Genomic DNA, 13,750 nt, shown 5'->3' with positions numbered 1-13,750 from the left:
AAGTGTTTGAAGAAACTAAATTCTCAATCAAACTCTGCTAAAAGACCGGCAGGGCTCCTTGAGCGGCGTAGACTGCGCTGTGTTTCATTTAAAATGGTGAAGAAATAGTGAAGAAAACCTTTTTTAAAGTCTTTTTTCAAAACAAAATATTGCCGTCCGACGTAGCATTTATGACGCAATTTATCACGTGGTATACACACACTGTTTTCTTAAGAGTATAAGATATTCCAAAAGAAGGCAACACACATCAAACGCCATTGCTATAACGTCACCAGGCAATTAACAGAACGATGTGTTTTACCCAAAGTCCACTTTTTTATTAAAACTGACATCATCGAATACCAAAGAATACAATGTTTGGCTGTGGTTTTCTTTATTCTGAGTTTATTTATAGTGCGACTTTATAAACATTCCATATATGACGTGCCCAAATACATCAGGTTGAAATTATTATTACGACACCATTTAAAAAAACTGCTGATTTGTTCTCGCTAAAAGATATGTTTTTTTGTTTGTTTTGTTTTCCTAGACGGTCTTCGTGTTCGTTTATATAGAACAAAACATTTTCAAACACCAAAATATGGCATGACCTTGATATTGTCTCATTTTGGGTGATTATTATTCTCTGTAATGTGTCTATGTTCTTATTTCTATACACAGTATAAATAATGTTGATTTCGACTCCATAAAATCAGATTTCTTGTCTTCTGACCTGTTTATCATATCAAAAGTGCTCTGTGTTCCATATACTCTAGAATCAGTGATTTGGCTTTGGTTTAGAATGATATCAATATATCAATTATTATATAATATATCTGAAGTGAGTTACATTTGACCAAGCTATTTATGGCTATTTCAAGTATTAAGAGACTCATATAAGGATACTTTACAAAACGATATGGCACTTGTATTTAAAGATTTCTTGAAAAGAAAAAGCCTTTCAAATTAAAATATATTCTTTAAAATATTGAACTCATTGATATGTTACACATCTTTCAATGCAATTTGTGCTATCCACAACTATATTTTGGTTTCAAAGTTATTAAAATATATTCAATGATACAGGAGACATTACGACTTGGTTCTACAGTATATCAAACGCACAATATTCAATATAAATCGAATATTTCATATTATATACATAAACAGAGTTACATGGTATTATCCAAACGCTTTGTTATAGTTTTGTACGAAAATTATATATATATCTGGTTCATTCATTGTTTCAATACAAAATATGCGTCTGGTCTGTATATCCCGTTTAATTTCTTCAAACTCTGTGACTGGTTCAACATCGAAATCCCACAGCGAACACTCAACAGTGTGAGGGCAGTTCTCTAGCCTCTCCACCAGCCCCCTAAAGCACAGAGCGATCATTGTCACCGCGGTCAGTCTAACACTCGCGACAGAGGCAGGAAGGAGCAAAGTGTTATCACCGAGGTCAGTCTGTTGTATAGATAAGTCTTCTAATTGGTACATCCGGGAAAGCGTCTGACAGAATAAACTGATGTTAGTAAGATTATCTACATCAAACCTCACCAATTGCTCACATCCTTGTTCTAGTGACTTGATGATACTACGTTTAACCTTTTTCGAAACATTGTTTAAACGCAATGAAACTAAATTCATCGTATTGGTCATGACATTCGATGTTTCAGATCCATATATTGTCAAATGTTGAAGACTGCTGCATGCAGAAAGGTCATACTGTCCAGCACGATTCCATATTTGAACATGGGTGATAGAGTTCATTGAGCTGGTAAACACCTCCTGGAGCTCCTCCTCGCTGATTTCTTCCTCGTATCCATCGATTTGTATATTTCGTATCTGAGACTTGTTCATCGATATTAAGATCTTAAACGTCGAAATATCTCTAATATAACTAACAATACAAAGGCAATAGAGGGGTAGTTGAATATTATCCACATTGTTGGCTTTGGCCTCTATAAAGCCAGAACAAAGTGTTTGTTGTACTTCACAAGCTAGATCGAGCCCACCGTCGTCATTATCACAGTTTTCCAGTAAACTAAGAGACATCATGGCAGCCAGTTGTTGTGCAACTTCACTGTTTAAACCGCACATGATGATAAAAAGCTGCGAGACATCTGGCATTATCATTGAACAGTACTTACAGGGGTTGTAATATGAAGCTAAGAACTCCTGCATTGCTTCCTGAAAATATGGCTTTATTACACTTTGAATCTCTTTGGTGTGGTAGGAAATGTGAACTGCAGCAAAGAACTCCTGTACAGTTTTGTGGAAGAATGAGAAATTCGATGATTTTCTTATCAAAGACTGCGACTTGGTTTCTTGCATAAAACCCGATTTCAAAACGAACTGGAGTTCTTCTGGTGTCAAACAGTCAACATTTTGAAAAACCAGGGAACATTTTCGGTTTGTCGAAAATAATTTCTCAAAGGCAAGTTGAGCAAGCCTCAAGACGATGTTGTAGTATGGCAGGTAAATTCTGTTGATCAGCTGATCTCGAATCATGTCCAACAGTTCGCAGGTTTCACAGCTATCTCTTAGTTTAAGGTGGAACATAAACTCGATGCTTTTAAAAAAGTCATCATCTTTAAAAGGAGTATATTCGGGATGTGACACTTATCTACGCAATCCATCCCTATCGCCATAAGACAATGAAAGTAAGTATCTTTTATATTCGCATTCAACATTTCTTAGTACGGGATCGTTCAATAGTGGCTGTTCAAAACAATCGTTCCCTTCTTCACTCTGATCATAACCCCTTTCTCTGCTGTCTCTAATCGAAACAGAGAACGGTGTAGCCCACTTCATAGCACACATAGCGGAAAATAATGTCTTTCCCATCCCGGCCTCACCGACAACGAAAACGGTTTTGGCCAACCCCTCATCTGTACAAAAGATTTGTTTGTAAGAGGAACTAGGAGAGCTGTTTTGTTGTCGATCGGCTCCAATTCTTCTGTGGTCTTTCTCCACGATATTTGGAGGGACGTACAACTTGTCCAGTCTCTCGTCTTTGTCCGACAGCAGGGGCGATATGGACGCGCTGTTGAGCTGCTTCTGATAGTACTTGACTAGCCGTTGACGTAGATCTGTGAATAGTAATTATATAACAATTATCATGCATGTATAATCTCGCAATAATTTACGTTGCACTGGAACTGAATGTCGATTAATGTAACAAACTACCGCCGTTGTATCTATTAACTTCATTATCTGGAATGAACGCATGTTTTGCAGGCAAAATCAAACCATTTTATTTTCATTTAGACATAATGTGGGCTTAAAGTATTATTGAACTATATTCAGTTTGAGTCTTGTCTGCCGATCCTGTTCGCCTTTACATTGCAGTAAACTGTATCATATTGATTTTGTTTTGTTTGACCTGAGGCATAATTATTTGAATTTCTTGTGTTTGCATGCACCATTTACGTCCCTATAAATTAGGCTCTGTAACGCCGCATAGCAGCATCGCCGCATAAACGTTTTTCTTTTCTTTTATGCGGTGATTTTCAACGCATAAACAGGACGAAAACGTTTATGCGGCGACGCTCAACGCATAAAGCAGAAATTGCTTATATGGGGCGCAACTGTGCCTTTTTGCCACATAAAGAGGATTAACTTGACCATTTATTATAAAGCTAAAAAATAAAAGGTTCTAATTTTAAAAAAAAACGATGGTGATGACGTTGTTGTTGAATATGATGATGATGATGATGATGATGATGATGATGATGATGATGATGTCCGTCCGTCCGTCCCGAAATCTTGTGACATTAATGTCTCCAGAGTCACTTTTTTCATTTATTCAATGGTGTACGAAGCTGTGTGACTGTTTTAATTATTTTTATTTCTATTGTTCCAGTAACGAAATAATTATGGCCCTTGATTCACTCAATATTAAGATATTCTTTTCAAAATAATTTTAGTGCTCGCATAGCTTCTTACCTACTTTTAGTGCTCGCATAGCTTCTTACCTACCACACATAGAGTCACCAAACTTTACACAAATGTTCACTGGCATGTGAAGTTGTGCACACGAGTTTTCATTTATACATAGTGTATTAATGACAATGTTATGGTCCTTGACCTAGTCAGTAAACATTTGTTTTATTGTTATTTTGTGGCACACATTGCCTTTTAGCAATCATTGACGTTTTTCACAACCTTGCTTATTCTACGTAATGGTAACAACTGCCCCCACCCCACCCATGGCGTGAGTGTTGGGGATAGCGGGGACTTTACCAGGGATTGGTTCAAAGGCCCCGATATTCCCCGAGGTGAGTGCATCTGTTACAAATCACATGTGCATAACTAGTGACTTTTTGCAATGAACATTGGAACAAGTAAAGTTTGAAAACTATTTTTATCAGTCGGGCAAAACGTCATTTAAAACGTTTTCGCAGAGAGGTCAATTGGTTTAGTTCACATTCAAGCCGATCTTACTAAATCTTTGTTAGATTTTACGCCTCTAAAAGTCTAGTTCAAAGCTTGGTTAAGTGGACACAAAAAACAAAGTCAGATCTTGATGAAACTTTATCAACCACTATTGTACTAGTATGTGTTTTAATTGTTTTTATGCGGCGAAAGTGTGCCTTTTTGCTACATGAGAAAGTCCTGTTTATGCGTTGGAAATCACCAACATAAACGTGGTCGATTTCGTTTATGCGGCGATGCTGTTATGCGGCGTTACAAGGCACATCTTGAACTGTGGCAGTAGTTACAATATTACTCTTACATCTGCACACATCCAGTCGATTCATCGGTTGTGTTGTATACTAGTATGTGACCACCTACTTCACAATGTTGCGTTATGCTTCTATTTGATACAGAGATAACACAATTTTTTGGCAGTGTACTCTTTTTCAAATATATTCATAATATTCAACTATTTATTCAGTCTCATAGCGAATAACGATTTTATTAGTATCATAGTGTTTCAATTAACCATTTGAAACGACGAAGTATTCCTGTTACCTTCAAAAGACAATGTTCTAGATATTTTATAGATTTTAATTTTTCAGGAATGGATCTTTTACATTTACTGAAATAGCCATAGCCTGATTCACGTTCCAACAAAATAAACTTATTTTAGTTTTCCCTATGCTACTAGATTCAAGCAATTACATTCTTTTGTAATAATAAATGTCAATCCGTGTAAAATATGTAATGTGCATTTTTTAAAACTTTTTCTTTGCTACTAGATTCGAGCAATTACCTTTTATTTGTTCTGCTTCTGACGGGGAAGAAACTTCTTTTTTCAACTGCAAGGTCTCCTGCAACTCCCGTTTACCGACTTGAACAACGGCTCTGCTCTTTGTCACCGCGTCTTCAATCTCAAGTTTCCCCCTCTTCATAGCAGTTGTCATTGCGTCTTCTAATTGACGCTTCCCGGTTTCGAGGGCTGTCTGACACTCGGACATTTTTTCTTCCAGTCGACGAGTCCCGGTTTCGATGACCGCTTTGCTTTTAGACAACGTTTCATCTATTTCACATTTGCCAGTTTCAATGTCAATTTTACCCTGGGACACCACGCCTTCTATCTCTTGCTTCTCTGTTTCCGCAATCTCCGCTAACTCACGTTTGAATGTTTCAATGTCATTTTTACCATGCGACACCACGCCTTCTAGCGCTTTCTTTCCTATTTCCACAGACTCGGCTAACTCACGTTTGCAAGTTTCAATGTCATTTTTACCCTGCGACACCACGCATTCTAGCGCTTTCTTCCCTGTTTCCACAGACTCCGCTAACTCACGTTTACCAGTTTCAATAACAGTTTTACCCTGTGACACCACGACTTCTAGATCTTGCTTCCCTGTTACCGCAGACTCCGCTAACTCACGCTTGCCAACTTCTATCATCGCACTAGCTTCTTTTAGTAGTTCACGAACGTCTTCGATCGACATTGAAAGAGGGCCTTTTTCAAGCTGTAACCATTCAGATCATTTGTCTATAAAGTGTTATAATTGTATTCGAACGATGTATATTGACTGACAGTCGGTACATGTATGGATTTGAGATATACTTTATAGTTAATTATCTAATGTAAAAAAAAAACACTAAAATATTTAATACGGAAAATAAAAACCTTTTTAACACGTTGGGACAAGTTCAGCAAATAAGTGGAAAAGTGATATTATTTCTTCAAACATAAACAAATGCACGGAAACCTTTACAATATGTTGATCAGTATATTTATTGTGTAATGAGCAACAAAACTACATAGTCATATGTATGTTCATAAGTAGAATTTCTATGGAAACGTCACTCAACGTAATCAGGCCAGTATTTTCAATTTGCCTTGTGTCTTTTTGCCTAAGCATCTTAAAGATCCATCTAAAATACACTATTCTCATATTCATCGTCAATAATATAGCACAAAAAGTTTCATAATAAAGTCCACTTTAACACAATTTTTGCAACCTGTGATGCCACAGTCCTTGTAAATAGATTCCTTGATTTGCGCGACGTGGTTTGACGTAATCAACTGTGGTCAACTGCTCCGTGGTTTGTCACTTACACTTTGCTGTCCATCTTGGAAACTTGTCAACCGCTTATATATACAGTGATTTGGTGGGAATAAGCTGAATTTTTACCTTTACAAAATTTAGTGACATTTAACCTAAAATAACCTAATATATATATTTTTTTTCTTCAGATTCATCAAAGGGGTCACTCCAACCAACTATCTAGCATAAATAACTATGAATTACGGCACTTTTACAAAGTCAGAAAATCTCGAGTTGTACTCTATTTAGACAATTCGAGATACACACAACACTTGATCTCTGTCCAACGCTCATTTTCAGACTGTGCACTAAACAAGATGGCTGACAGTGATATGAGGTCGGAATTTAACTTGACGCCATGAACATCTTCTCAAGGATTGGCATTTTAAAATTGGCGAGCTTGATAAGCTCAGCGTGATAAATACATCAATAGTACGTTACGTTACATCCAATCAGACATAATAACAATGTCAGTTGGCAATTTAGGCCGGGTCACTTTGAGTAACGTGGTCATATAAATTGCCTTCCAATTAACATACCTATGACAATTAGTTTTGTTACATAAATGCGGTTTATTCTGTTCAACATATCGTAACATGGTTTATATGTTTATATTTGGAGAAATGAGAGCACTTTTCCGCGTATTTTAACACTCCTCATTTATTCATGTTAATGTTAGTACATTTGTCTTAATACATATGCTATTATGATTAGTTTCCATATAACAAAGATCGTCACATGAACGTGATATATGCCCCGAAAGTCCTTGTTGGACAGTAAGTATACATACAATAAAACCATAGAAAAGAAAAGAATGGTTGGAACAAATAAAACCTTTATGTTAAAGAGATCGAGGAGACAAAACTGCTAGCATAGAATAGCTTTTAAGCAAATGATGTGATTTAATGGTGACATCATGTTTACTTTTGACATTCTGGTATCTATAATAAATAGGCGTCATCCGCTGGTAGTGTTCAAACTGCTGACCAAGTATGAAGTAAATGGGCCTTAATGTTTATCAATTATTGACCTAACAGTTTGACCCACTGACCCCCAAAACTATAGGGGTCATGTGCTGGTAATGACCAACCAGCCTATCAAGTTTGAAGTCATTGGGGTCCAGCGTTTTTCCGTATTTGATCGTTTCTTCACCTCAAGTTCACCACCATATTAACCTTTGATCGAAAAACCTCAAAATCGTTAGGGTGCATCTGCTGGTCATGACCAACCTGCCTACCAAGTTTGAAGTCCCTAGGCCCAAGCTTCCTTCAGTATTTGACGGGAACGGATTTTGGGGTCAAGGTCACCATGACCGTGACCCATTGTCACTGACCTCATAATCGTTAGGGTTCATCTTCTAGTCATGACCAACCTGCCTATCAAGTTTGAGGTTCATGTGCTTAGCGTTTGCAAGTCATTGATAGAAAACCATGGGGACGGACGGTCGAACTGACTGACGCAAGGTCCGATTACTATATGCTGCTCATCGGGATACCATTTTTCCAACTGTTTAAAGGTCTAAGTTGAGCTCTTTCTGACAAAGAAAATTATATACATTTAACTGTTTCAGTTGAAGGACAGCTTGCTGGGCATCGTTGTCACTAGCCAGAAATTTAGAGTCTGTCAGAAGCGAGTTCAGAGAGGCGAAGTAGTCAGCTAGATCTGTGTCTGTCACCTTGAGATCTGAGGAATGGCGAATGTGGCGGCCAATCTCCCGAGCCTAAAATCGAGCTGCTTTTAAATAATCTTAAGTAAGATGATTCCTTTACAGAAAGCATATATTGCCACATTTTCAAGATTCTATTATAAATGTTGAAAAAGCTATTTATTGAATGTCTTTAAAATTAGTTTTGTTTCCATTTCCTTAACGATTCGGTTTAAAGGCGCACAATATACAGTGTGTGTATAACACGTCATATCGGAAGGCAACATTTTGCTTAAAATAGTCTATGCCGCTTAAAGAGCCATACCTTCGTTTCATTACCGGAGTTTGATTAGGCGATTAGTTTGCTCAAACACTTCGACAAACCTGTTTCCAAGCTATAAATGTTTTGAAAGTGCTCCATCAGGCGGCGGTTTTGTGAAAAGGTTTGTGGAAGTGTTTTCAGAAACTAAACTCTCAATAAAACTCTGGTAAAAGACTGAAGGCTGTGCTCTGTAAGTGGCGTAGACTGTGCTAGATTTCATTAAAATGGTAAATAATTTGTAAAGTTATCTTTGTTTAAAGTCTTCATTCAGAGTAAAATATTGCCTTCCGACGTAGCATTTATGACGCAATTTATCACTGATATAAGTTGATAATAATAATTATATCTAATAATATAATAAATGCATTATCACGTTAAATACTCATTCGACTTGAATTATCAAAACAAAAAAAAATCATATAATTTGTATACAGATAAAAAATAGCGATATTTTTGCGCGTTTTTATTTTGGGAATTCGTGGCATCAATATTTGTATTTCATCAATCAGTATTGTGCCTCTTTAAATTTATCTTATCAAAATACTCGCCAGGGAGCGCTGCTACAATTGCATAACAGTCGTTACACATACATGTATTCATGAATTACCTCAGTTAATGCGGTTGACTTGCTGGAGATATTGAATGACAAACTCCTTTGGAACTCGCTGCAGTTAACCATAACGCTAATGATGCCATTGAAGTCTGTCTCTTCGAATGAAGTCACATCTTTGTAGCCGTCGGGTGGCATAAAACATTTGGCCACTTGCCAATGGTTCGTGCACCATTGGTCGGCATTGGTATTCTTCCAGGACGGTCGACCATATATGTGGACTGCGCATATTTTATCCCGAAAATCATCACATACCTGTGTAGGGCAACGTCGAGGCATCTTCAATGGAGAGTCGTGATACTTGCAGTTTCGGGGATGTGTGCACAGTCCATTTGTAGGACATCGCAACAGATTCTCTGTCAGACAAAGTTTGCATGTTGTTCCAGCAGTTAAGTTCCTGGCCTGGAGGACTGAAGAGTGAATCTTTTGCTGGAGGCGACAGGAATCCCCATCAACAAGGCCTCGTAGACCGGCCTTAGTGAGCCTGAGGGCGAGGGCACCTTTGAACCAGTTGTGGTTCTCCTTCTCCTTTAAAATGTCTTTGTATGAAGCCATTTGCGGACTAGTCTGCGCGTTAAAACGCTAGTGACGTTAACCTGACGTCATACTGTCCGACATTGGAGACTCACGGTATTTAACTGAAAAATCATACGAAAAAGTAAAAAATACGAGTAGTGTGTTTTTTCTGTTGTTGAAACAAACTAATTGAGATATGTTTAAAAAGATTAATATATTAAATTATTTAAACAAAAAAACCTGAGTTTAGTTCTTTTAGCACTATCGCATCTTGTTATTTTAAAGGAAGCCAAGCTGCAAAATAACAACATAGATTTTTCTTATAAAAAGTTTAACGTAATACGGGGAATGCCAAGTTTTTTTAGAATGAAAATGCTACATTAACTGTGAGTACTAGTAACAAATATATATGAAATTGGATCTTTTGATATACATCAAAGCCAAAAACTGAAATAAACTATTTTTCGGTATTGTTATTTTTGTAGAATTTGGCCGATTTTGTCTTTGATTGTTTGATTAGATAAAATCGTGTTACCAGTTATCTATAAATAGATTTATACAACTGGCTATCAACTTATCATTTGCGAAAGTGGAATTCGCGAATAATAATAAGATAACCAGTTACTGCGAGAAGCCAAAAATGCAATAAAGATAAGTGGTAACACGAATCTTATCTAGTTATTAATAAACAGTTAATAAGTTACTTATTAAGTGGAATTCGCAAACCATTACTAGTTATACTGTTAATGTTGTACAGCTATAAAAAGGTAACAGGTGGCAGTTCTGCGCACTTTTAAGCTTGTGTTTAGTCTTATGATATTTATCTTACCGAAAAATGTTCTCGAAATTAAATAGATATCTAGAAAATTTAAGCGAAAATTAAGTGGTTAACACGAAACAATTCGCGAACGTTAACATGTGATCTTACGGCAGTTATATGCCACCATAGATACATATTTTTGAACTAGTACAGTTGTTAGGTTTTGAAGCAATACACACGAATTCTAATTGAATTGCAATCATAACAAGTTGAATAAAACAATCTACCTTCATCGTAATTTACAAACATAAAACTTATTATTAATAAATATGTTTAATATGCATAATGAATGTACAAGTTAGCTTAGTCTGTATTGTATCACGCCTACTCAACGCCAAATCCACCACTTATCCATGGTGCAAAACTAATAAGCTTATTTGTTTATTTGTACAGACGTGACTATGTCTTATGTATGATCTGATAGGTTTTATTAAATGTACATATTTCTATTTCGGACTGTTTTGTTCGTGTAGGTACACTTGTACTGCAGGTTGGCTACGATTTCGTCTCAATATTGTGCGAACTGTGAGCTTTTCTTTTGATTCGAACTTGTGTATATTTTGAGAACTGCTAGCTTCAACAACACTTCGGTGCATAGGAACGCCGTAAGGCATGAAAATAGTCATATTTTATATATTATAGTTCTTACGACGGCACACATCAAAACATACAGGCTCCTCTAAAATTAAAATATGCACATATTTATGAAAGTGGTGCCGCTGTTGCTTTAGTGCTGGTGCTGTGTATAAGTGATGGCGCTGTTAAGTGTATGATTTTGGCAGAAAGTGGATAAGATTGAAAGCCTTTGGAAGGAGTACAAATAGCTGCAATTTTACCATGCATCGTGAAGCTTGTTTTTTGCTTTCAATTGCTGAGGCAAATAGGCTATTCGAAAACAGTATGTTATGTCCTGGTACAGTTTACCACAACACTGCCTCTTTCAGATAAGCGAAATCTGGTACGTTGGAATGTTAAGTGCTGTTTAAATCATATCCACTTTCAGCGCAAATTATACTCGACAGCGTCACAACTACTCCACAGCGCCACAACTACTCCACAGCGCTTTTGTTTTGATAACATTCTCAGTGTTTATATGCACCTAAGTTGAAAAGCAAGCATATCTCAAAATATGCACAAGTTGCTTTAGTAAATTATCTCAAATACGTTTTAAAAAATGTTTGCTCATATAACTTTCAGTCTCCTTAACCTTTGGTTTAACTAAATGTGTACTATAATGTATTGCATTGTACTAAATTCGTGATTGAATTAAAACAGTAATTTGTTGTCTAAAGATTATTTTAACTTCGAGATGGTATTTATTTCGTAACTTAAACCAACCTTCTTAAGCCCCCGTCAAAAACGACAAACAGCTATTCTTGTCATGATTATTACGACTAAATTAGTCGTAAAATAAAATAAGGCTCAAACCTCAAGTGATATTGACATTAAAATGAATAGAAAAAACTGATTTTAGCTCACCTGAGCACTTCGTGGTCAAAGGTGAGCATTTCGGTGCGATCGACTTTTATAAGTTGTTCGTCAGTCGTCCGTCGTCCACGATTAGTTAGTAACCTACTTAGCTACCATTTTAAAACATTTTTAAATTTTTCGAACTTTCACACAATCTTTACGGTCACCAGATCTCGAGTATCTGTTCGATTATGTGCCAAATCGGTCCAGTAGATCCAGCTTTATTGGCGTATAAACAAAATCCATATTTAACATCGTTACCGCTATTCCCACAATTTATACACCAGTCAATCATTTATGAATGAGTATATGGGACCATTTAAGTGATGAATTGCGGGCTTGTTATTATCGGGGTATGAACGCAATTGGGCTGGTCAAAGTGTGTGGAGTCCGAAGAACACACATTAATTGTCCTTGAATTTATCGACAAGAATGCTATCTAATATTGTTTACACTCTAGCACCATTTCGTCACCAATGCTAAAAACATCCTTAACATCATAAAAATAAATGGCCATAATTCCTCGGCCAAGTTCGATCATGGGTCAAATCTGAGCAGTAGGTCAAGAGTAAATGCCCTAAGTTAATAGCACAATTTCATATTGACATTGTTACCTCCCTAGCACCTATAGTTCTATCCCAATTCTTATCATATTCAAAAGTAAATGCATGCCCCTAAGATCTCAGTCGAGTTGGATGATGGGCCAAATCTTATTAGTTGGTCACTTAATGTTTGCACTTTATGTTTGCAATTCAGGTAAAACTATGACTTAAGCGTTAGTTTAAGCTCACATGAATCAGCTCTCTACCGCTATGAAACGACCACAGAAATAACTAGCTGCATAGAAGTGAAAATCGCTGTTATCGTTCACCTCTTTGTTGCACTTAAACTTCATGAAAACGGAAGTAGAATTTAGGTTTCATCTATCGATACGCATTTGATGACTCATCTATAATGATGCAATATTAAAATTTGAATAATAAAAACATAAATACCTTGATAAGAACTATTAATAAAGAAAACGAAATTATTTACCTAAAAGATAGCTAAACTTTAGCGAACACGTTTATATATTAGAATCAACTGTCTGACCTGATCGCCATTATGTTGGTTAACCAAACATCGTGCCAGAAATCTGCCACGCTCTATTTCTTACTATTTATATGCAACGGAATCAGGCAAGAGATGCTCAAGTTAGAGCTATTTTCATTTAAAATGACGTATTTTAAGAACCTTTAAAATAAATTAAATTTTATTCCGAGTAACAATTTTAACTACTTCGAACGCCATCTTTCCACTTGTCAAGATTTGTTATTCGGAATACATCGGACTGGTCCTTGCCCTTGCGCCAAAACAAATACTTCTTTTTCTACTTTGTATGTGTTTGTTGCAGTTTTTATGCTATACTTATAAATCGATAAAACACACTAAAATCGCTCACGGACGCATTTCCGACGTTCAAACCCAAGGCTCTCTTTTTCGACATGCTTGTCTTTTGTGTAAGCAAGCATGTACACAATCACGTGACATTGATGCTGTTTCTAAATTAAGAATCGCATGACTTGTCAGATTGTAAGATGGCCTAGATAGTATACAAAAATTGCATGTTTCCCCAATTACAACGGAGTGTATGAGTATGAAATTTATTGTGAACATACGAGGTATTGCATTTCGTTGAAAGAACATTTGTTAACAGGTTTGTAAATAAATTTGGAAGTATTACAATTTCCATGTGCGAATTTATTGTTATAAAAAGCGACAATTATAGTTATGGGAGCATTACTTACATTGGTATTTATTTTTTTAGTGGGGGGGCTTTTGAACCACTTGCCCATTTTGAGGGGGGGCTTTTGAACGGGGGGCTTTTGATAGGGGG

The 13,750-nt window shown here is 36.5% G+C and overlaps 1 protein-coding gene across 4 annotated transcripts; it reads right to left on the bottom strand.

Moving 5' to 3' along the window:
- Positions 1–428: 428 nt before the first annotated feature.
- On the bottom strand, positions 429–13,352 carry LOC128233424 (centrosome-associated protein CEP250-like). Of its 4 annotated transcripts, XM_052947093.1 has the most exons (6): positions 12,910–13,159; positions 11,884–11,984; positions 9,066–9,706; positions 8,047–8,211; positions 5,201–5,909; positions 429–3,074 (listed from the first exon to the last, which is right to left on the bottom strand). In XM_052947093.1, the coding sequence occupies exons 3-6, from the start codon at positions 9,621–9,623 to the stop codon at positions 2,605–2,607; spliced, it is 1,902 nt and encodes a 633-aa protein (XP_052803053.1). In that variant the 5' UTR covers positions 9,624–9,706; positions 11,884–11,984; positions 12,910–13,159; the 3' UTR covers positions 429–2,604. The 4 variants fall into 4 exon arrangements, with proteins under 4 accessions (XP_052803053.1, XP_052803055.1, XP_052803054.1 ...); XM_052947095.1 differs by lacking the exons at positions 11,884–11,984; positions 12,910–13,159 and adding an exon at positions 13,316–13,352; XM_052947094.1 differs by lacking the exon at positions 11,884–11,984.
- Between the last annotated feature and the right edge of the window lie 398 nt (positions 13,353–13,750).

The sequence above is a fragment of the Mya arenaria genome, chromosome 5 (genome assembly GCF_026914265.1).
Source record: "Mya arenaria isolate MELC-2E11 chromosome 5, ASM2691426v1".
NCBI classification, from domain to species: Eukaryota; Metazoa; Mollusca; class Bivalvia; order Myida; family Myidae; genus Mya; species Mya arenaria.
Note: the sequence above shows the minus strand (reverse complement) of the source record. Positions and strands in the feature narration are given on the sequence as shown.